General features: G+C 39.8%; 1 protein-coding gene across 5 annotated transcripts in view; it reads right to left on the reverse strand.

The window, feature by feature from the left end:
• Positions 1-24184, reverse strand: part of cacna2d3 (calcium channel, voltage dependent, alpha2/delta subunit 3) — a 35036-nt gene that overhangs the window by 1517 nt on the left and 9335 nt on the right. For 2 of the 5 annotated variants that reach the window (XM_031287477.2, XM_036002614.1), the window contains 33 exons: positions 20283-20445; positions 19613-19744; positions 17124-17184; positions 16401-16551; positions 16173-16247; positions 15974-16063; positions 13221-13334; positions 12097-12175; positions 11142-11275; positions 10732-10749; positions 9076-9147; positions 8087-8167; positions 7911-7985; positions 6837-6920; positions 6425-6496; positions 6256-6317; positions 6086-6153; positions 5901-5946; positions 5692-5789; positions 5439-5532; positions 3958-4053; positions 3715-3836; positions 2978-3055; positions 2816-2877; positions 2678-2722; positions 2525-2587; positions 1985-2055; positions 1776-1851; positions 1442-1482; positions 947-1002; positions 685-802; positions 430-542; positions 171-253 (listed from right to left, as the gene is read on the reverse strand). In XM_031287477.2, the coding sequence (XP_031143337.1) occupies positions 171-253; positions 430-542; positions 685-802; positions 947-1002; positions 1442-1482; positions 1776-1851; positions 1985-2055; positions 2525-2587; positions 2678-2722; positions 2816-2877; positions 2978-3055; positions 3715-3836; positions 3958-4053; positions 5439-5532; positions 5692-5789; positions 5901-5946; positions 6086-6153; positions 6256-6317; positions 6425-6496; positions 6837-6920; positions 7911-7985; positions 8087-8167; positions 9076-9147; positions 10732-10749; positions 11142-11275; positions 12097-12175; positions 13221-13334; positions 15974-16063; positions 16173-16247; positions 16401-16551; positions 17124-17184; positions 19613-19744; positions 20283-20445 (2793 nt within the window). Of the gene's footprint in view, positions 1-170; positions 254-429; positions 543-684; positions 803-946; positions 1003-1441; positions 1483-1775; positions 1852-1984; positions 2056-2524; positions 2588-2677; positions 2723-2815; positions 2878-2977; positions 3056-3714; positions 3837-3957; positions 4054-5438; positions 5533-5691; positions 5790-5900; positions 5947-6085; positions 6154-6255; positions 6318-6424; positions 6497-6836; positions 6921-7910; positions 7986-8086; positions 8168-9075; positions 9148-10731; positions 10750-11141; positions 11276-12096; positions 12176-13220; positions 13335-15973; positions 16064-16172; positions 16248-16400; positions 16552-17123; positions 17185-19612; positions 19745-20282; positions 20446-24184 lie in introns of those variants that run through there. The other 3 variants (XM_031287478.2, XM_036002615.1, XR_004897738.1) reach the window with 2 other exon arrangements.

Genomic DNA, 24184 nt, shown 5'->3' on the forward strand with positions numbered 1-24184 from the left:
AATGCAGCCATCATTAATGGTTTTGAATACACCTGTGCTTTTCCTACTATGACATGTCAACATGTCTGCCATGAAAAAGGTCTATATTGCTAACAAGGCAGATGGCATCCCCCCTCATCTCCCCTCAAATCGCCTACTGCTTGTATGCAGACAAACACATGTCCTCATACCTCAGGGTGGAAAGGGTGGCATGATTCAGGCTTTTTTCTGTCCTTCTGAAACTTCAGTCTGTCACATTTAAGTGACTCGTTGTGTTCAAAGGCGTCAAGGATGTAAATAAATGAACAGAACGTGCTTATAATTTCAGCGCTTCACCAACATAAACACATTGAATCCTAAGGAAGAAATAACATAATTCTCACAGTAAGTAGCTGTACAAATATTCTTAGGATCTACTTTCTGCATCTGTGTTTCATCTCGAAAGGATATACATGATCTCGATGGGATCCATGGTTACTGGAGGAGAACTGCTGCAGTCACACTTATTGTCCACAACAACCATGAAGAGGTTGCTGCTGGGAATCTGCTGTATGACAAAAGATCTGCAGCCCAAACAGAGACAGGAATTGAAATAATATGAATAGTAGCAGACCAAACACCTACTGATCAATATGGATAGATATTGTTAGGAAAAGCGATGATTATTATATGATTCACTGTGTTTACATTGGCCTGAAGCAGTACCTGATACAGCCCTCACAGTCAATGTTGCCTGTTGTTTCTTTGATGGTGCGTTCGGAGACAAAGGCAGGGTATTCTGTATCACACGGCACCATCATGGTTTTCCCCCGAGATCTCTGAGCTGAATGTGTGACAAAGCAAATTTAATTGAACTGCAGCATGTTAACAAAACCACAGATGAACAGAGACGGTTTCCAGTTTCCTTCTCATACTCTCTCTCTAACACACACAGTACACGCCTGTAATGATGGTTAACTACAGTTACCTTTAACTGAAAGATCCACATTCCACCAGCTGTACAGGTTAAATTCGAGCAGAAAACTTAAGAGAAAAAACACAAAAATCATATTAAAACAAATGTTTCCAGTGACAGTTATGAGAACATTTTAATTAATATCAGTTAACACAAGGATACACATTATTCAATAGTTAACTAATGTCTTTATTAAAAGGTTATAGTTAATGAGAGAATTAATTCTTTTTTTATTCATAGCACAGTATATAAGTATTAACCATTGTATCTTGTTACTGGTTGACATGCTGGGTTATGAAGTAATATTAGTACATAGTTGATAGGATGTAATATGTAAATGCCTTTATAAGTGAAAATATGTTTTAAAATGTTTATTAAAAGGTGATGATTATCAACTTAAGCCTCCATCCTTCAACATTTTGTTCTTTTCAAATACTAACTCTTATTAATCAATATACCTTTATTACCACATTGTGTACATCATACATGTTTTTGTGTTATTCTTACATGACAAGTTCAGTCAGGAGCCACTTAACAACAGTGAAGGGCTAAAAGAGAGAGAAAAGCATATTATGTTAGAACGTGAAATGAAATGAAAAAAACGTTTGAGTTTGTTTAAATGTCGAAGTTCATTTCGAGACTGTGCTCTCTCCCAATGTTCCACCAGAGAGCAAACGGCGTCGACCACAAACTCTGAGAGAGGTTTCGAGGTCTATGCTACGATGGTTTTAACTCAGGTCATACAAATGTAGATGTAGCCTACAGTAGTGAACCGCAGATGATAAAAGTATTGCGTCTATTGTCTCTCTGTATAAATCTACCAGCTGATGTTGTGTCTTACATCTGACAGAGTGCGTGCACTGTCGCTGCTCCCAGCGTAGTCTTTGCAAAGGGCCTGGTAATCATACAGCATGATCCTGCAACACAAACCGAGCAGCGCACGCTGTCATAACCACATAATCAAATATGACGTTTATAACAACATGATTTTAAAGTCAGGTTAAATGTATCAGTTCAGGGCTCAGGGAAATGTTATGTTGTGTCTCAGACCTTTTAAATGACCCCATTTGGAGAAGTTTGTTCATAACAGCACCCTCCACCTCCCCAAAGAAGAGCCCTGTCTGAGAGAGAAGTTATGTCAAAGCACACAGTCACATAGCTTTACACATACACTGGGTGGACAAAATAATAGGAACATCCAATGAAAAGACTTAATCTCTTAACTAAGTAAGTTGTGATTCAAGTTTTTTTTTTTTTTCAAAACTTCACAAATTGCATCAGCAGAGAAACTGCTTTTTTTATTTCAGGGCTGCTGTTACAGTATAGGAAGCCATCTTGTAGGAGTCAGTGTGTTATATTATCACATCTAAACATTATTGAATCTCTCTGGGATGTTCTGAAGTGCAAAATGCAAAGGCCTTCAGCTATCCTATTTGGATTTACGACTCTGTGTTGCGCTATACACATTCACGACTTGTGGGAAAACATTGGAGCAGTTAAGGTAAAGGGGGGCATGTGTTTAGGTGTTTCCATTATTTCAACCTTTGTTTTATAGATGTAAACATGCATACACAGACATGCACACCGTACCTGAGATTGCTCCTCTGTGACAAGAATGAAGCCATTGTTGTCAATGAGATAACAGTTAATGTCCTGTCAGAAGGGCAAATAAAACATTACTGTATGTTAACAAAACAACCTGACAAAAAATTCAAAAAGCCAGAGTTATGTGACTGTTCTTACCGCGTTATCACAGCTAATGCTACATTTTCCATCCAGAGCTGTACACTGAGCACAAAACAAAGTCATTAAGCTTCACACCTATGCAGGGAGCTCATGTTGTTGTAAAACATGCTGCAGTAGATGATGATGTGTAGCTACCTGTCTGCAAGCAGTCCAGAACTTCCTCTGAAAGAATTCAAGCTTCATCTGGATCCCCACAGCTGAGCACAAGACCAAGCACATGAGATACTGCATCATATCCAAAAGTAAGTCTTAACATGAAGATAATAATGATATGATAAATGGGTTAAAGGTTGTTACCTGCAACAATTGGAGACTTTCTATCATCGAGGAGCTGAATTGCTGTGCTGGCCAAAACCACACTCTTATTTTCTAAAGCTAGAGAGGAAGAGCAGAGAATAAACTTACACTTTCTGCTCACTAGATGGTGCCCTTTACTCAGCAGCCTGATTTGGCAGGCTCAAAAGAAACCGCAGTACCAGTCTATTTCATTACAGTAATGTCCAGTCAGAGCTTTTACTACAGCCAGATGACTCTAAAAATTCTGAAATGGGAGCTGTGATGGGAACATTTCAGGTTATGAGTGGATGCAGTCATCATTTACAGAGGAAAGGTGGTAAATGTCCCGCAGAGTGAAGTTGAATTCTCCATCCTCTGCGAGCAGACAGAGCGTTGGCCACATTAACTGCATAAAAGCTGTAAGGGAGGTGAGCTGTGCTGCACATCCTATCAGCGGAAACCAGTAAAAACCACAATCCATAACAGAAAGAGGGACATAGAGAAAGACTGATTAAGATATTAAAATACTGAATGTCCAAAGCAACCATACGGACTTCCCGAAAAATAATTTATATATTTGCTGCACCCAATAATTAAGATGTTCTCACATAACGTACATGTAAGATGCAGATTATTTAGCAGCAATAGGCAGATAAACTTACTTTCTTTGTGCGGCACAGGGAACCTTTATTTTGAACTGCACTTTATTTTGAACACACTTGAGCTTCTATCTCTATCTCTGGTTCTGTTCTGCATACCTGTGCTGAAGGGTATGGAGTAGAGAAATGTGCCGGGGACCTGCTCTGCAGCTCTCTTGTACCACAGTGGGAAGTGATCAGCATTAAACACACCCTCCTTGTCCTCAGCTGTCAGGAAATCTCTGAGGAAGCACACATAATGAAAGTGAGGCGAAGAGCAAAAGATTAGATTTATCAAGCACAATCACAGCCTCGCCTCGTGCTGTAAGTATAATTAGAGTGATGTTGAGCAGCGGGACTCACTGATTGGAGAGCTGATCGGCAGGTACAAACAGGTTGGTCCTCGACAGGCCGGTGCGTGTACCCAGGAAGGCAATCTCCACTCCTTTGTCTGAGTTCCTGTGGGTATATGCAGAAGCAGTATAACACATCTGTACATTCTTTCTGAGTGCTTTCCCTGAACATTCCTGACTGAAAAGTCTAAACACAATTGTACAATGCCACATGTAATTTGGGCTTTACTTTTGAATTTATGGTGTGGAATATTTATAAATGTATACAGTGTGAGTCAGATCTGCTGCTGATTAAACTGAATGGTGAATAGAGGAAGGTCTTGACGCAGCTGATATGGCTCTCAAAATACCACATTAAATGAGTTCTTCTCAAACTTTTATTATTTTATAGGCTAAATTATTGATGAATTAACAACAAATTTATATTCAAAAGATGAATCTAAGTGGCCAGGTTTGCTCAGTGGGTAGAGCAGGCGCACATAAACATAGAGGTTTATGCCTCGACGCAGAGGTCCAGGGTTCAAATCCAACCTGTGACAATTTCCTGCATGTCTTCCCCCTCTCTCTCACCTAGCTGTCGATTAAAGGCGGAAAAGCCCCAAAAAATAATCTTTAAAACAATAAAAAAGATGAATCTAAAATGATAATAAACTTTAGTTATACTGTAAAGCCTTATATGACACATACACATCAAACGTACATTTGAAGACGGACAACGTCACATTAATATGTATACCAGGACATTATAATAGGATTCAGAGTTTAAAAGGAACAAGTTCAAATTTTTCACAAGCTTGTCTTAAAATAGCACTCACATGTCCACACAGTTTTTGTCACTGTGTTTGTTTTCTCCTGTTCATTCTGTCTGTGAAAAAACACCCCTTCCTAATATCATGTATCACCCAAAGTTCTTTTTGTGTTAGCCTCCGTCCACCAGTACACAGCAAGGAAACTGTGTCTGGGTAAACACACAGAGATAATTTGATACCAAAAAGGCGGTAACTTTTGGAAGACTGATTAAGCCCATCTCTTACACTGAGATTGCTTTAAGAAGGGAACAATAAAGCGACTAACAGTTCTTTCAATGTACATAATGTGTATGTAAGTATCATTAATGGTAAAGAGATATAGTTATAGAGTTTCTGTAAACAAATGTGGGTGCCACTTTCTAAAAAGGCATAAAAAGGGTATGTAACGAATGCCTTTGTTAATGGTTATTAATGCCTTATAAATCAGTTATACGCCATTAATAAGAATCATTTTGGGTTGCCAGCTTGTAAAAACTCTTGTTTTTTTTGTCTACTTAATCATGACAACTTATTATTACCATTTACATAGCAGACTTGATGGATTATTGTAAGAACATTTCATTCATGACTTGCAAACATTTATGATTGCTGATGACTTACAAACATTTACTGATGGCTTATTAGAAAACATTAATGACACCCTTCATTAATGACTTGAAAATGGTACCAAAAATGTTCTTACTCTGACTTGTTGAGGGCCAGGCCAGTCCAGTAGGCCTCCAGTGGAGCAGTGACCACAGCATCAAATAATACCTCTTGGATCAGCTCTCTGTCACCTGCAGAGTGTTGTTCAAAAACCTAAAACATCCATCTCTTTTGTAACAATACATTTTTTTGTGTATTATATTCATTCATATTAGAATTATAATTTGATGAGAGATAAAACAGGATCCATGTAGTGTAGTTTATTCAGGTGTGACTCAGATGTCTCTTACATCTGAGGTGTGGTCTGCGGCCCATCATGAAGAGCTTGATGGCTTGAATCTGGGTCAGGTGACGGTGCTCGTGCTGCTCCTCTGTGTTGCAGTAAGTCCTGTGGTCCAAACAGAGCCACACTGTTACATAACAGGCCTCACTGTGTGATGATCACAGGGGGATAACCTACATAACGCATGAATGCCCACTCCCATAACCCCAGTGTTACCATTCATTTGCCAGGGCGACATCTGGCTGTTCCAGATCACGGAGCCCTGAAAAACACAAGTCAGTAACGCTTCAGCAATGCCAGCCTGGTTAGACTAATACAATAAGCCCTCTCAAACAAGCAAGTCAGAGTGAAATGCATCTCACTGTATTTAGGGAGTAAATGACAGAGTTGGAGTGACATACCGGCTTCAACTGATACATTTCCTCGGAAGAAGTACTTTCCCTGACCTCTGGAGAGAGCCACTCCGACACTGGAGATGCAGACAGTGGAGAAAATCAACATTTAACTGTAACCAAGACATAAACGGACAGAAAGTCGTTTTAGGAATGTAATGAAATTTTTTTTTCTCCACCTGAATGGTGTTCCTTTGATGTCAGTGAAGTAATAGTCATTGTGCATCTTCAGGACACGCCGCTAAAAGAGCAGAAAAGAAGTGCAGATGAGATTTACACCTTGAGTCTCGAGACAATGGAGAGAACAAGCCTTATCTGATAGAGAGACATCTTTATCTGCAGCCTCACCCCTCTATCCACCGTCTTCTTCACCTCCATAGAGAAAGTCCCTGTCCTCCTGTTCACCATAGCGTTGCGTAGCTGAAAGATAAAGCACACAAAGAGGCACATGGAGCAGAGAAGTCGAGGCTGGATCAGTGATCCAGCAGCCTGGATGTGGCTGGCATTTTGCTACAGTAGGATACTGAAAACAGAGTCGTACCTTGATGATTCTTAGGGTTAATTTGAAATAATAGATAATTTACTGTACAAACTAACTAATGGACATGCAGTCCAGTAACAATGTGAAATCAAAGCATTGTGTCAGTTGCAGTCACACAATGTTGCATGTAGTCCAAAGTACATCTATTGTTTCATATTGTCGACTGAATAACGACCTGTCTTTCCATAGAACATTGGTTTTTAGGGGTTTAACACATACAAAATCATCTTTGTCTTCCCATTCCACCTCAGAGAGATCCACGCTGCTGTAGTTGGGCTTCCTCCTCTTCTGACTGCCCTGATACTGCACAAAGAAACACAATATACACAATTTAATGATCAATTAATTTTATTTTGACAAACCACGGCTTATGCATGTCTGCTACTCTAGCTTGACCCATTTGTGAAATCTGCATGTGACACACAATTTTCAAATCTATGAGCGTGATATTAAAGAAATAAATCTATTTAGAAAGGTGTCACTGTAATCTGTCTTTTGTGTTTCAATGTCAACATGAAGACTTGCTGTATGATCTTATTTATCAAGCCTTGTTATGGAGGTTTTGTTGTGTAATTATTTAACAAATCGTCTGTGAAATTAACACCACTGTCAGGTAAATTAAAATCATTAACATGATTGATAGGAAATCCAAGCTTAAACAAGTCTACATCGATGCATTAAACTGTACATGTCAAACTCTGCTAGTGTATGTCGTCTGGTCCACAAGAAACAAGTCAATGATACAACCACAGCACAGTTTTAGCCACAAAGAGACGCTCACAAAAAAACAACAAAGACCACCACACACACACACACACACACACACACACACACACACACACACACACACACACACACACACACACACACACACACACACACACACACAGAGTTGCACAGAGAGGAACAGCACTAACACTGGCACACACAGATCCATTAGCACAGCCATAGCTCCTGAGGAACCAACGGTCCCAGGGCGAGCGGCTGTGGTCTCTGCCAGTGAGTGTTAAGTTACCTCTGGGAAATCTCAGGCCGGCCAGCCCTATGAGTGGCCTTTATCCCTGCATGCATACATCAAAGGAAAAGGTGGGGATTACAGACTATACGAGCCCATTTAGCCTCCTAACTAGATAACACATTTGTCTCTGTGTGCCCTCAATAATGGAGGCTTTCAGTTCATCATTTCCGTTATGTATACAATTGCATGGACAAAACAAAAAGAAAAACATGGTAAAGTCAGGGAATGCTGTGAGACTGTTCTGGTGTAAAAGTAACGTTAAGAAACTGAGTTACCAAAGGCCTGAGGTCTGGATGAGTCAGGACGTAGCCATTGTTTGTGATAGCAAATGCGTACCCATGGATTCCTAACTAGAGACACAACATGAGATACAGAGAAGAAAAAAAAAATGCATATTAATACATATTTTTTATTCAAAGCAAAAGTACACACAGATCACAGCTGATTGTACCATATGTTTAGGGATGAGCTTCATCAGCTCCTGCAGAGGGATGTCTGTTCCTACGACCCCCAACAGAATACCCTGGTTCTTCTGCATGAAGAGATTCAAAACACACATACACAACTTTAGAGGAAATTTGCATGAATAATTACTTAGCAGTGGTGGAAGAAGTACTCAGATCCAAGTACCAATACCACAACGTAAAAATACTCCATACAAGCAAAAGTCCTGAATTCAAAATCCTACTTAAGTGAGTAAAAGTACAGTAGTATTATCAGCAAAACGTAAAGATTTAAAAGTAAAAGTTCTCGTTACATAAAAAAATGCCCCCATCACTGATGTTATTGTATATGACATTATTAGAAAATACTAATTCATCAATCTGTAAGCAGCATTTTACTGTTGCAACTGATCAAGGAGTAGCTAGTTTTAACCACTTCATATACTGTAAGGTAGTTTAGTCAAAAAGTTCAAAGTAAAACGTTTTAGTAAATCAAATTTATAATCATTTTCTAGACTTTTCTCCATACTCTACGTTTTGTGAAATATTTAATAATTGTACCTCTTTGGGCCTTGGAGAGTTATTTAAATGAAACCAAATGAGAAGTTTAGAGGGGAAATGTCTCTTTGTTGGAACTGCTAACAACTAAAAGACATCTGAAATGTGACAATAAGCCCCACCAAGATTTATTTGTAAAGGGTCACAGCCAAAAGGGTTGGGAGCCATTCATTTATTCTTTAACAATGTATTTAATTTAATAATCTTATATCTTTTTTTGTAAAATCTTAATCTGAAAACTAAGAAGTAACTTTAGATGTAAATATGCATATATTATATAAACGTAGGAGTAAAAAGTACAACATGAAATGTAATGAAGTAGAAAGTAGCAAAAAATGTAAATACTCAAGTAAAGTATGTCAAAATTGTACTTAAATACAGTACTTGAGAAAATGTACTTATTTCTACCGTCATGTGAGTCAATGACTCGCTCACTTACCGTTTCATTCTTTGTGCTGAAGACAGGCATGGCTACTGTAGTCATCAGACTTGGGCCTGCTTTGTTTTTCAACTGAAAAAAAAAAAGAATTTCTGTTTGTTGAATGCTGCTATTTGAGCTGAGCAGCTGTTCTCTCATCAGGTTGGTAAGCATTAGTCAAAAGCAAAAATTGCATAGAGAAAGACACATTTAAACTGTATTATTATACCTACAGAACAAAGATGATATATTTTGACCTTTTGCTACTGCAGCAACTACTACAGAAGAAATTATATTAATGATGTTAAAACAATAATTGCATTCATAAACAAAACGTCGTATAGACTCAATCATATAAGAATGTAAAATTTAAAAGAAAAAGAACAGCTGCCATGGAAATGTTAATCAATGTTACTGGGTGAAAAAGCACTTGACTTCTGACAACTTTTTTTCACATAGTATAGTAGCTAATTAGCAGTGAAGAGGCAGCCTAATTGACATGAAATTCAATTTAAAATGTCCAAATATTAAAGAGAGAGCATGGGTTATTCAGCAGGGAATAACAGCTTCAGGACTTGACAATAATGAAGCCAAATGTGGCTACAAATTCAGTAGTAGGGAACACAAACAACAGACAGAATCTGTTCCGCATCCACATGAATTCCTGCAGAATCATACAGGATCCTGGTCGCAGCCTTTCAGTTGTCAAACAAGAACTGAGTGAGTCTCACGTGGGGTCAGTTCAGTAGGATGAAGGCTGACATTATTAAGCACATGAGCGCTGTTAAAGTAGGTCTGCTATTCCCTCACCTCGTGAGTCGACACAGCTGAGTGTGCCTATGTCCCTGTTTTTGTGTGTGTGTGTGCGCGTGCGTAGTTGATGTTCATTTGTGTATGTGCATGCATATGAAGCAAACAAGCCGTGAACTGCAGTGTGTACTATCTAGCTTGACAAAATGAAGAATGGTGGGTCCTTCAATTCATCACACAATTGAAGTAGAAACTGGACTGCTGCAGTCCCCACACACACACACACACACACACACACACACACACACAGGTCAGGTAAAGCCACAGACACCTAACCACATTCCCCCCCACCCCTCTCCCTTTCTTGGTCTCCCCTCCAATGTCAGTTTTATTATGGGCTTTAGGAGATAAAATGCAATGATCCACAGAATGATGAATGGTGTGTCTGAGGCTGAGATACAAGAGCACACACTCCAGAGGACAATCTCCCAACCCTTCTGTGTGAGTGTGTGTGTGTGTGTGTGTGTGTGTGTGTGTCTGTGTGTGTGTCTGTGTCTATGTTTTAGTGTATGCATGCTCATTGTCTCCATACTGGAGAGAAGTACAATAAATGCTCCTCTACTGCTCCTGCCCCTCAGAGAGCCTCTCCTCACTTTAAACTTCATAAGAAAATTAAAAAAAGCATAATGTTGAAAAGTAGGGGCAATAAGCAGCTATTTAACCTCTCAGGTCACTTCTTTATACAACATGACTCAAATTTGAGTCCCAGTGGAAACCTTTCATAACCTGCCCGCGATCTCCTTTCTGATGCTAGTTCAGAACTACTTCCTACAGCATCTGTTCAATTCTTTTATGATAAGACAACACATTTTTTTTATTAACATGATTCTACCTGCGAGCACGCAAACATCACATGTAGATATTTACCTTATGAGCCTGGGAAAGCTGAAATGAAAGAAAAGACGCATAAAGATTGAATTGTTCAGTGGATTAAAGCCTTCACATTGTGCATTGACTTTGTGGACGCAGATGTACGACAGAGGGGGGGAGACCAATGCAGATTAATGAACCTCATAATGAGGAATCATTCCAGCAGCATGAAGAGTAATGATGAGAAAGCAGACCCACACGTGTGCATGCTTACTGTACGGCACAGTAATGGACAAAATAACGTGGATCCTGCAACTATAAGAAACCACAGCCCCTAAAATGGAATCAAAGCATTTTGCTGCACTGTACACACACGCATGCAGTCTCACTCATATACTCACTCATATACAAATGTAAATTGGGAATGAGAACTAATAACTTGAAGTAAAGCGCTTTAACACACTCACAGCACTGTCCACGTAAGCTTCAGTCCACACTGTGTCGTGCTCGTGGTCAATAACCTTCGGGCGGCTCATGACGTGAAGATACCTCATCACGTTCTCCTGAACATCTGCTAAGGTGGAGATCTGACTGAAATATCCTGCAATTAAACACATATTTTCCTAAAATGAGGAACAGCATACATAATGTGTAGTCCTACATGTATTCTGACTATTTAAGACAACACATAAACATATTTAAAACTGATATCCAGTGGTAAAAAAAGTATATGATCAGCAATGTTTAGTCCTGCATCTGAAACTTAAACAAAAGTACTATCAGCAAAGGTAATCCTATCTAGGATTTTAGAACTACAGAAGTCATGTGTCCAAGTTTCCCCAAAGCACTTACCCCTTAACAACATTTTGTAATTTGCTGCTAATTTCCCTGACATTACAGTTTACACTCACACGGGAGTCACTTGACTTGTGTCAGCTCCTGCTGTTGCTGACAATGCTTCATATTGGACATGTAAGGTTATTCCACATTGGGGGTCTGTATGGGGAAGGATTTTTGGGGCTTTCCTTTTTTCTGTTTTCCTGCCTGTGACTTTCCCTTCCAGAGGGCACTCATCCAGAGCGTTGACACGTGGGAGCCATCAGCAGTGAGCAGCCAAGGGGGAGACACTCTGACAGGAAGAGGGATTAGAGCGGATTGACCTCTGAACCCCCCCAAGTGCCACTTCATTGCCTCTTGGCAGAAAGAGTCTGAGCCAGCACATACACACATGCATGCACACACACACACACACACACACACACACACACACACACACACACACACATAACATACGCATACACGGCCAAACCACACAGAGACCCTCACATCCTCAACCATCATCACATTGCTCCACAGGAGCACCACATCAGCCTATACTCGACACTCGCTGTCTTGAGAAGTGCTTGTCAAAAAGTCCCAAACCTTTGTTGGCACAAGCCATCCATTTGAGGTTATCAGCAAATGCAGACTCTCGTCCAATCAGGTACGGGAATATTCGCACCTGTGCAGAGGACACATAGATGTCGACAGTTTCAAAGATGGAAGGATTGAAAAAACATGCAAAGTGATGTGTCTCCTTAGGACTTTATCTTCCTGTCCTGATTCTATCAGGCTTTGGCGCAAGAAGTATAGCTGCATGTTTTTACATCCTCATGCGAAAGCACTGAGCATTAAGCTGCTTTTCCAGCTCTTTTTTTTCATTATTTACCTTTTTCAGTCCATCTTTGTCAGTTTTTTAACAGTAAGTTATGGCTTTTTTTTAGTTTCTCTGCAGTTCATTTTTTTTCTTTTGTTGGGGGTTTGGCATGAGGGCATGTTCCACTGTCCTTTTAAAGAACGCTGTGTGACACTTTGCCAAACCTGCACGGCTCATTGGCTCCAGATGCTTTGCTAAGCATGAAGCATATAGAAAACAGTGAATGGCTGCCATATAGCGGCCCTGAGGGTGTATGAGGGGGGATGGGGTCTCCTGCCAAATATCCTGCCAAACACTGCCAACACACATATGCTTGATAGGACTGAACAACTGCCCCTGAGCTGTTGTTTTATCGCTTTGTGAGTGGCACAGCAGTCCATTCCATTTCAATTGCATTTTAGTCTTACAATGGAAGGCTAACAAAAGATTTTTCCTGAGTCCAGGAAGAAAAGTGGGGAGAGCACAGCAGTGAGGGGACGAAGACCAGAGCCTTTGAGACTCAGCTGCTTGCACTGTACACACTCTACCCTTGAAAGCAGTTTATTCCCCATGTATTATTCTATGTGGGGGGAAATATTGCTCTGTAATGCGTCAACATGTTGAAAATCATCATATTGACATGGTTTGTAAATTACAGAGTTATGAGTGGTGATGAAATAAGAAACCAATTCCTCATAACGTCAAGACAGGAGCTCCAGCTGGCATAAAGTATTCACATGTACATCTATCCCAACTGGAACAAAAGTGCAGAGCAAGCAGAATGTTTTTAAAAAAAGACATGGTTAACATTGAACATTAGGCACTGTGAGGAACAGCGGAGAAAGGGAAAGAAAGAAAGAGAGGGACTCACCTTTCTTTCTGGCCAATTGTACTTCTCAAAAACGTCGTCATACATCTCAGTCGCCCCGTCAGTCACAAGCATTATGGCCTGGCTGCACAGACTGCCATGTCCAGTCTGATTAAACTGCAGAAAGAGAGAAAACACATGAAGATATAAATTCACAACACACATAATATACAGTATGGGTTGATATTTAAACATTAAACAAACAGAGCTGTCTGTTTCCACTGTATATGATGATGATGATGATGATGATGATGATGATGATAATGATGATGATGATGATGATGATGATGATGATGATGATGGTGATGATGATGATGATGATGATGATGATGATGATGATGATGATGATGTCTGATATGGCAGCTGTGCAGCCATCAGTCAATAAAATACAGATAATGTCTTGGTAAATAAACCTGAGTGCTTTAAACTTTATTCTGATACCAGAAGATGCATCGCAGTAATTAAGTGGTTCATTGACTTGTAACGTAGACAAAGAGGAGGATGTAGTGACACGATCACACAGGATGAAAACTGCTGAGGACCGCTACTCTCAAATCACATAGGCCGAGCATCAGGAGGCCTCTCTTGAGAAAATCAGATGACAACCATATTGTTGAGGGTCTTAAAATTTCGTATTGGCTGGGCACTTGTATATGCATGACACAATAAACAAATGTCCAATATTATAACATATTTGATTGTAATCTATAATTTCCATGTTCAATTATATAAATATAAATAAATAACTCTAAAGTAAGATAATCAGCCACAATATTTTGATATAATGAAAAATTTTGACTTGTCACGGTAGTGAAAGCACAGCTGTTATTAATGACATTAACGATGGCTCTGTTCCATTACGTGTCCCAGTAATGTGACAGTTAGCCAGCATGCACAGTACCAGGATCCTAAAAACTGAAGCAGCTAAATGGAATTCAAGCATCATTAGTTTAATTATTTACACCTGTGCTTTAAAGGTCCAATGTGTGGAAATTTCTCCCATCTAGCGTTGAGATCATATATCGCAATCAACTCTCTCGCGCCACGCAGTTCAAAGTACGTACGGTAGCCTTCGTGCTTTTTTATGATAATGCTGGTCTCTTGCTCTTTTCAATATCCTTTTTCTTTTTCTCGGGGCGAAGAAGAAAACTCCTGTTCCTGAAATTTGGATTTTGAATACGTGTGATCCTCCATGTTTCCTTCTTCAAACTTGCCGGGGCCAGGAAGCCACGATACCCATTAGCAGCACCTGTGAGTTTATCATGTGACAGCGAAAACGTGAAAGGCGGAGCAGTATATCCTGTATGTCCCTTACATGTACCCATTACAAGTTTGTGAACGGGCAACACAGATTTTGATAATGAAAAACTAAAAACGTTACACACTGGACCTTTAAGATGTCAAAATGGCTTCTGTGCAAGAGGCAGTCCAGTGTGTGACATCCCTCTTGCCGTGAGTGGGCTCTCTTCATCAAGCTCAAGAGGCAACTGGCTGACAATGGAGGGTCGCAGCTCATCTAGCTTCCCTGGGCTACAGTATATGTGATTAACCTCCTCCTTTTCTTTCTCCCATCAGCTGGTGTCCACCCTGCGTTTCTTTTCCTTTTTTCAACACCTCCAAAATGCATTGAATGCATAAAATGACATTTCTTTCAGTACTGAAAGTAAATAGGAATTAGTAAATCTAAATGTTAATGATAAAAGACATAATCAATAACAGGAATCATGAAGTAGTTGATGCTGATACAATCTAATCAACCCCAAGTCCTAGTTGTTTGAGAGATACATCAATTATCTTGTTCTATAACAATCCAACAAGGGGATGTTGGGGATATTTTATTACACATTTTGTGATTCTCTCATATCAGCCGCATTTGTGAGAGGGTGAGACGTTGCTTTTTTGTATCTCAACACTGCTCTTATGAAAATGGTGCAGTGCTCTTCAAGTGAAGCAAGTTTCTTTTTGATTTGGTCTACGATAGGCTGTATTCTGATTTAATTCACTGGGCAGTGGTGTAACAATGCATTTCAGTAGTAGGCTACTGGCTACCTGATTACCATATTCATTGCAGGGCTTTAATTAATCTGACAAATGCAGAGGTAAAAGCTGCAGTCCCTCAGCTTCAGCGATGCAGCCAAAGCTCGCCTGAATACAGGGAGATAAAAGGAGTGCGGCGTGGCTCCTGGCCTTATCTGCTTTGTGTTCCAATCAGCCACATTATTAATCATCGACATTAATTAGAGCCATTAATCATGATTCAGAATAGATGTGTCTGTGTTTGGAGGGCGGAACAGGGATAGCGCTGGAGTGTTTCGACAGGCGACACACCTCCCAAACGCTTAAATATATATGAATGGAGTGTGCTACTTTTTATGATTAGCTGAGAACATGAGGTTGTACTCGAACACTTCCTGTCACTGAAAATAAATGTGGCTTGTAAAATAAAAAAAATCCTAATGTTCTGATCAAGTAGAGCCCTTCAGTTAAATGAAAATGAAGTGCGTTTGTGATATCTGTGCACAAATACTTTATTGTTCCATCAAAGGAATCAATAAATAAATGGATCATTTTGTGATAACTCATGAATACTTAACAGCATTGTCACATAATCAGTAAACAGTAAAAAAGAATTTAATTGGTCTGCTTTGTGATACATCATTTCAGTGGAATATAGACTGGGAAGATTTGTGTTTTCACAGCATCCCTATTAAACTGACAGTCACAGATACAGAGAGGTTTACTGTACTGGAACTTACATCACTCAGGATTGTGAACGCTTCGGCCAGAGCGTCACCCAGCAGCCCAATCCCTTTGGCAAACAGCTTGTCCAGATGTTCGCGGAAATGCTAACAGATAACGATAAAAGTGGAAAAGAAAGGTTTTAAACATTAATCACAGGAATTAACCTGATCCGATATACTGTATTCATTACATGTCAGTTTGATTGCGACTCACGTCTTTATTGGTTCTGTCGGCTCGGATCAGCGTGCCATTCAAACAAGGCTCCACATAGTGGATCTCCTGATTATACTGTGGAAATGCAAATTACAGATTAGTATTTTTCATGGAAGAATGAGCTCCAGTTATCTGAAATACTTCAGTAAAAACTATTTTCTTAAGATAATAGACAGGAATAGACACAGATATAGGACATAAACTGTATATGGCTAAACTAAAACTTACTGCAATGATGTTGAAGAAGTCGTCCTCTCCAAGTGTATCTAAAATGGAGGAGACAGTCTGCCTGGCGATGGTCAGCCTCAGTCCTTTCATGCTTCCACTAACATCGACTAAGATAACGACATCTTTCGGAGATGTTGCTGCCTGAATGTACCTGAAATATGAAAATATGTTAAATTACACATTTTGATACCTTGTTGCAAAATAAGAAGAAAAAACAAAACAATAGCAATAAATTTAGTCTAGTATGTAGTATACTCGCTTTGCCAGACCTTCCTCCACATGCTGCGGAGGAGGGTGTGGCTAGGCCACACAGCATTCTGGGATGGTAGGAAAACGTGCTCTGGTTTATTGGCATTTCTTTAAACCAATCACAATCGTCATGGGCGGCGCTAAGCTCCGCACGGAGCCACGGTGTCGCTGCAAAATAGCCTCTGGGAGGAACTTGTTTTGGTGGAACATATGTATGTTCAAAAGTTGTTTTAGTCGTGCAAGAGAAAACTCCGATTGGACAGAGAGTTTAGCTACAGTAGCTGCCTGGATTTACCTTGCAGAGATCTAACCATACTCCTCATAAATCGACCGGAGTTTAAAATTCCAACACAAAGAAGCGGAAGGAAACGGACATCGGATGAAAAGACATGCATCTGGCGGAATTTCCTGCGGGACCGGAGCAATCCCGGAAGTGGAATGTCGTGGATATAGACTAAGTATGTAGAGGCTTACCACTTCCTGTTTCTACAGTCAAAGCCAATGACACCATGTTCATCTGGATGCCACTTTACTCCTGTGAAATAGAAGGAATAGGAAGTCAATTAAAGTGCTCATATTATAATTTTCAGGTTCATAATTGTATTTAGAGGTTGTACCTGAATAGGTTTACATGGTTTAATTTTCAAAACACACCATATTTTTTGTACTGCACATTCAGTCAGAAGCAGAGTATGAGTGCGTGCCACGCTAGCAGCTAGGCGAGCATTATAACGTGTGTTACAAAGTGACGCACGTTCATCACGGAAGTAAAGACTGGACTACAATAGAGCTGTTTGGAGCAGTTTGTGAACAGTGTTTTCTGTTGGAGATGGTAAGTCCCTTTGGCGTGGACTTTGGGCTTTTTCACTCTGTAAACCTATTACATGCACAAAAAAGATATATAACACAATAAAGGAAAGGGAAAAGCCAACAAGCATAATATGAGCACTTTAAGAGAAAATATATTATTAGGATATATATGTCAATTCGCTGCACCATGTTGTTACACTGTACAGTGTCGGCTGTGCTGTTGTATGTACGAAGCTTACTGTAGGCATTAAAATTACCACAAAAAATGAACACATTCACAGGGAGGTTACTAACAATGCTTTATGTTTAAAAGGCTTTGGCTTGCAAATTGGTGACCATTAATTTTGTTTTGGATGTATTGAACAAGAACCCTAGTCAGTGTTGGAAGAAGTAATAAGATCCTTCACTTAAGTAAAAGTAACAATACCACACTATAAAAATACAAGTATGTATGTCTTTTTCCCAAAGTATCAAAAGTAAATGTTTCAGTAGTATCAACGTATGCATCCGTTTTCTCAATCCCCCTTTTTACTATGTAAGTGTACTACATGGAGATGACATTTTCTGCAAAAGTTAGAAATGTTTGATAACTTCACCTTTCTGTATACCTGTTTTTTATCGCTTGTCTTTTCACTGGTTTGAAGTGGGCAGGTCTCAGATGAAAACAGGCGGTTCACATACTTCTGAGCACCAATCAGGATTTAACAACATTGGAATCAATATCTGATGACAGTTGGTGGGTTGTTTGCTCACGTTGCCAGCACTGTTAATCAAATCTGATAAAACCGCACCCACACAGTCCTGATGAAGCGGATGTTAAATTCTTAAAACTGTAGTGCGTAGGTTCTGTATTCCCCATGAGGAATTCTAAGTAAGAAGAAGACAACAACACTGTTGCCGCATCCACATGATACAAGCCATCCGTGATCACGCACGCGGCCCCACCCCTCTTCCACCCCTCCTCCACCCCTCCTCCACGCAGTTGCTAATATGCAAGGAGGACACAGAGGATTAAAAAAACATGATGGACATGATGGTAATTATCTTCGCTCGAGCTTCTGCGCGGGAAAGTCACCGGACGACACAATCTTCTGAACATAGCCATACTGAGAAAAATACAGAGAGAGTTGTGTGGAGCTGATAGTCTTAATTAGCTTTGTAGCAACTCATTTGGCAATGGCTTGAATGTAACGGACGTTCATTAATATCAAAAAGTTACGCACTAAAGCTTTAATAAATATTAACAGAATATTTTTTCAAAGTGCTTATTTAGTCATGCATATTAATGATTTAGGGAAATACTTTTTTTAACATGTAGGTGGTACCTTGATGTTGGAGTTGATCAAGGCTGAGCTAATTTGAACTGCTTTTAAATCTATCAAAATGCATCATATTTTATAAACTGATGTTTGGATGTAAAATCTTATAATGAAAGGTAACTGTGAAAAGTGCAATATTCAATATTGCAATATAAAGCAGCATAAAATAGAAGTACTCCAGTAAAGTATGTGTACCTCAAAGTGGTACTAGTACTTGAGGAACACTGCCTACAGTATAACCTACATACTGGGGGCTATATCTTTATTAATGTTTTCACTCTTTGGATATTGCATAGAGTATGACCAAAACAAGAAGCCAAGAAGAGTTCAGTGAAGTTTGATTTTCAAATAACATGTTAATGATGAATACATTAGTAAAAGGGTGTCACAAAACACTGGTGAAAGAAATCTCTTTTTTTATGAATTTCTCCTGATACATTAAACATACAGAGTCCATATCTGTATTAGAATATCATCAGCTGTAGCTCATCTCTGTAGCTTCACTCCAGCACTGCAGTGAGCCAACCGCCTGTTTCATATCATTGTAACAGTCTGATAAGTTCGTTTGGATCCAGCAGACGCGCTCAGTACGACTGTAGACCTACACCACCAAATTCTGATTAATTACAGCCTGTATATATGCATCCTCTCTGATGGTCTGTAAAATTACAACATTAGCCAAATTACCCTTTTAGTAATTCTAAATCATTTGTTCTGATCTGTTTTTTTTTTTTTCTTTTTTCGTGCGCCGATGGCTGATGGCTCCCTTGAGAAAAGCCTTTCTTTTCGACACACACACACACACACACAGACTGACAGAGTGACAGCACTCACCAGGGTACTGCCTGAAGAAACCCTTGGCGCTCCCAAAGTACTGCCAGATTAGTGTTGGGTCTCTTTCAAAATTATCTACAAATACTTTATTCAGAGCCTCGGACCAGTACACTCCGTTCACTATGTCAGGATCTGAGGAGGGAGAGAAACAAGTAAATTAAATGGTGATAATAGTAATCATCCTGGTCACCATTACAGAGTGCACGGTTGACCTTTGTCCCTTATTGACTCCCCTGAAGGAGTTACAATGCCTGTGACTAAATCATCCCCTCCCCTCCTCCTGCTGGACAAGCCTGCCTTTGTGCTTTGAACAGAGTTATGGGGAGTCCATTATAACCAAACAAAAGCAGCCCTGGCAATACACAGGGAGAGGTGACACACTCCGTTAAAAAACAAGAAGCAACTGAAAAGCTAGCGTATACATCTTTCCCACACCCCCTCTCGGCAATCTTTCCAGTCTATTTGAGAGGTCTGCAGTTGCTTTCCCTTTATGTCTGGACTGTTATTGATCCCTTAACTCCACTTCTCCCAGCCTGTGACACTGATACAGCTTCAGCTACCATTTCTCATTTTCACCACTTACTTTCCTCCCTTCTCTTCTCCTCCCCATTAATCAGCTCACAGTAGGTAAATAACACACATAATCCTTGTGTGCAGGCTGAGCTCTCACCTTTGTTGTACATGTTGGTGGGCACCTGCACCACACTGAGGCTCAGGTTGACTGATAGGTTATTGAAATGGTCGTTGGGCTCCAGGAGGAACTCTCCTCCCAGCTCTACGTTATTGCCCTCCTCGTCCACTTCATTAATCAGCACGGCGTTGAAGTACTCATACTGAGAAAAAGAGTGAATACCCAAATGTTTAAAAGCAGTGGTGATATTAATACTTAAAGTATAGGTTCACATTTTTACAAATCTATCTTACAAAACAATACTCACATTCCCATATGTATTTTAAAATCTGTCAGTCCTGGCCATCAAGAGATCTCTTCCTAATGGGATTTCAATGTATGTGATTGGGGAGAAAATCCACAGTCCTCGGTCTGTGCAGAAAGTGCATTCTAAAGTTTACTCGAAGACAAAATCTGAGCAGGCTGAATTGAGTATCTTCCAAAGTTAAAGTCTTATTAGTATAAATTCTCTCCCCTGACAGTGTTGCGGCGGCGGATGGATAATACCACAAAGATGGAATCTGGGACTGATTTTGTCCCCCATCTCTTCATGGCCAGTATAGACGGCAAGAACAATTACAACAACCAAAAACTGTTTCAGCGTGCATATAGGAATTTAAGTATTTTTCACAGATTATTAATCAAATGCACAATAACATGCGCTTGTTTCTACATCTGTCCTCCTAGCATTATAAGCTGATAATAAGGTCACAGAGAAGTAAAAAAGACAACCAGAAATCATGGTGTAAATGGTTAAAAAATACATGCTGGCTTCTCACAATGTGGAAATATTGTAATTAATTAATTAATTAATTATGTTTTTTACATTGCATTGATTTGGAAGAGGCTTTTATTCTAAATTATTTCTGCCACATGCACACACTATTTGGGAGCAATTTGGGTTCAATGTCTTGCAAGGACGCTTGGACACACAGACTAGAGAAAGCGGGGATAAATTAATCTGCTGTACCACCAAAGCTACTGAAACTCATAATTAATACACATTCTTTTAATTAAACATAATAACAAGTGAGTGTGTGCAGATTTTTTGTTTTTTTTAGATTTCTGTTTAGTTTCTTCAGTTCAGTTCGGCTCAGTTTTTCAATGTTCTTAGTGTATCAAAATGTGCAACCAAATGTCACTCGTCACTGAGGTCTAAGAAGGCCCTGGACGTGCAAAGAGGACTTCATGACTGCCAGTGAAAGGTCTGTCCTCCCTTAAGTGAAACCCAACAGTTTGTCTGTCCTGTCCTTCACCAAGAAGAAAGACTATCCTGTCTGAGCGGCCTCTCTGTGGCCTGTGGTCCTTATTGGCTGCACTAAGAGAGAGAGAGAGAGAGAGAGAGAGAGAGAGAGAGAGAGAGAGAGAGAGAGAGAGAGAGAGAGAGAGAGAGGGGGGGGGGGGGGGAGAGGGGGGAGAGAGATGGGTGATGGACTCTACAGCATCACACTCGAGGGAGGCCGCGCGGGCATCACCATCAAGCAGTCCCTGACAGCTCATACCACGCCTGAGCAGCTCTCTGACGACCTGCGGCAGGGCTGGGGTGGTGATGGGGGGTGTTGCTGCAGAGGGGGAGCAGCAGGGGAGAGAAACCTGCACCCTCAGCAGAACTTATAGTGCTGTAGAGAGGCACGTTAACCACCAGGGTTATTACTGTAGAGCAGACCATGGGACACTGCAGCTCTCTGAGATGCCCCGCTGACTCTACACCACTGCAGTTAGCTGTAGGCCCTGCCGCAGAGATCTGCCCTCCATTATGGGCTGCTGGGACTTACTGTGTACCCACACTCCAATATCTGGAGATGGTGGGTCCCAATAAGCACTGAAGGTTTAACAGTCCCTGACTCGTACTGCCGTTGTTATAACTAACAGCTTCATAGAGTCAAAACTAATTTGCTCAGAAACTTCCCTGATGTTACAGATGACATTGTTCAAGTAGACGTGTTGTTTAAGATAAGTTACAGTAATGTGTGATCAATACAATACATTCAGCATATGAGCCAAATACACTGTACGCTTTACTATATGAATCAATTACAGTGTTATTCTATAGCATCATTTTGTAACAGTGTTTTTGGGCCAAACCGTTTTTTTTTATGATCCTTAGAAACTACCATAACAGCCACCAAAATCATGTGGATGATGCATTTTTTTAAATCCATCTCTCCCTTTCATTTTAATTTGATCACGTAAAAAAATATGAAATACACAATAAACAAGGATTCTTAAATTAAACAATATGTTTTACTTTTTACATATGCTTCAAATATTTCAGGGGCAATCACAAAAGCAGAATTTCGGCCTTTAACTCAACAAGGTTTTGGCAGTCAGATTAAAGAAACCTTTAAAGCACACAAAGAGCATTTAATGAAAACTGTTGAAGTTGTTTAACTGTTTAATTATTTTTGAAATGTTCCTGATTTTCAAAAATCGATTAGAGGCTTTTTTCATAGGCCAACATAAATGTTTAAAGTTGAAAGCAAAAGCTCTGTTAGCAAACATTAAACCAAAGACACTTTACAGTATAATACAATTTCTGAGAGCCAAGTTTCTGTTGCTCCGTCAGACCTGATCTGCACACCCTTGAACCGCGGACTACGCTCGGGTCAATGCAAAACACCCGACTGCCCTGACACAAAGAAGCTGAGATAAGAGCAGGCGGCTTATCTCATTGTGGTCAGTGAAATGGTGCGTGAAAAATGTGCAGTGTCAGGGGAGGCGAGGTTGACTAAATGATGCCACAAGGAGTAATATCATGACATCACATCATTATCGCAGGTGGATATTGAATTTTCCTTATTATTTTTTTATGGCCTTTAAGATGAAATCTCTGTGATAGGCCTGTGCTGTATGTCAATTGCCTGAATATAAAGCATTCAAATAGCTTGGACTTATCAAAAGTATACAAAATTTTGTTTTCATTTAATTTATAAAAGCACATAAATGCTTAATAGAGATAGATATTTGTCTACGGCAAGCTATAAATAAAACCAATAAAACTATCATAAAATCATGTCAAGTTTACAAAAATATTATTTAAATATTTCAGCAAAAATAATATAAAGAATTTAATTAATACCTGGGGTTCTATGTATTTGTGGAGTCCATATTGTTTAATTTAAGGATTACTAGTTTGAGAGTAAGAGATACCAAACTGTCTATGGAGAAAATGGAAACCTTGTCTTCTTACAGAAATAATAGCCCAAATATAATAATTTAATCAAAAATATCAAATGAAACGAGTCCCATACATACAGTAGGCTACATCCCTCAGTAAAATGTGTTACAAACAATCGGTTTTAGAGGGCCAAAGCCATATTAAAGTCTATAGGCAAAATATTTTCAAGGATAATGGTGAAAACAAATATATATTTTTTCCCTTTACTATTAGAATAGCAGTCGTAATTTTTATTGAAAATGTTTAAAAGTAGGCTACAATCTGTCTTGTTCGGTCTGTGTGAACAACAGAGAAAGGGGCAGGGAACAAGGCGACTGAAATGTATTCCTATGATGTAAATGCTACTATTAACTGTGAAGTGCTGTCGTTATTTCAGTGGTTTGTTGCTCGAGTGGGTTTCCAATCTAGAGCCACGAAAGTGAAACAATGCGCCGCGCAAAAGAGTTTCATTTATCTTTGTCCACACACATGGAGAGAGAGAGAGAGAGAGAGAGAGAGAGAGAGAGAGAGAGAGAGAGAGAGAGAGAGAGAGAGAGAGAGAGAACTAACAAACGACAGAAATACTGCATTCCCTCTGCAGACACCGAGGAAGCTCAGTGCGACCTGGAAATCCGCAGTGAGAGCCGCTAAATAATGTCCTGAACAGAGTCTGAGCATATGAGCATAAAATACGATTTAAACTAGAAACAATGCAGGCCGAGTCTCTCTCCCATTTTTCTCTCTG

The sequence above is a fragment of the Sander lucioperca genome, chromosome 6 (assembly GCF_008315115.2).
Source record: "Sander lucioperca isolate FBNREF2018 chromosome 6, SLUC_FBN_1.2, whole genome shotgun sequence".
In the NCBI taxonomy this organism is placed as follows: Eukaryota; Metazoa; Chordata; class Actinopteri; order Perciformes; family Percidae; genus Sander; species Sander lucioperca.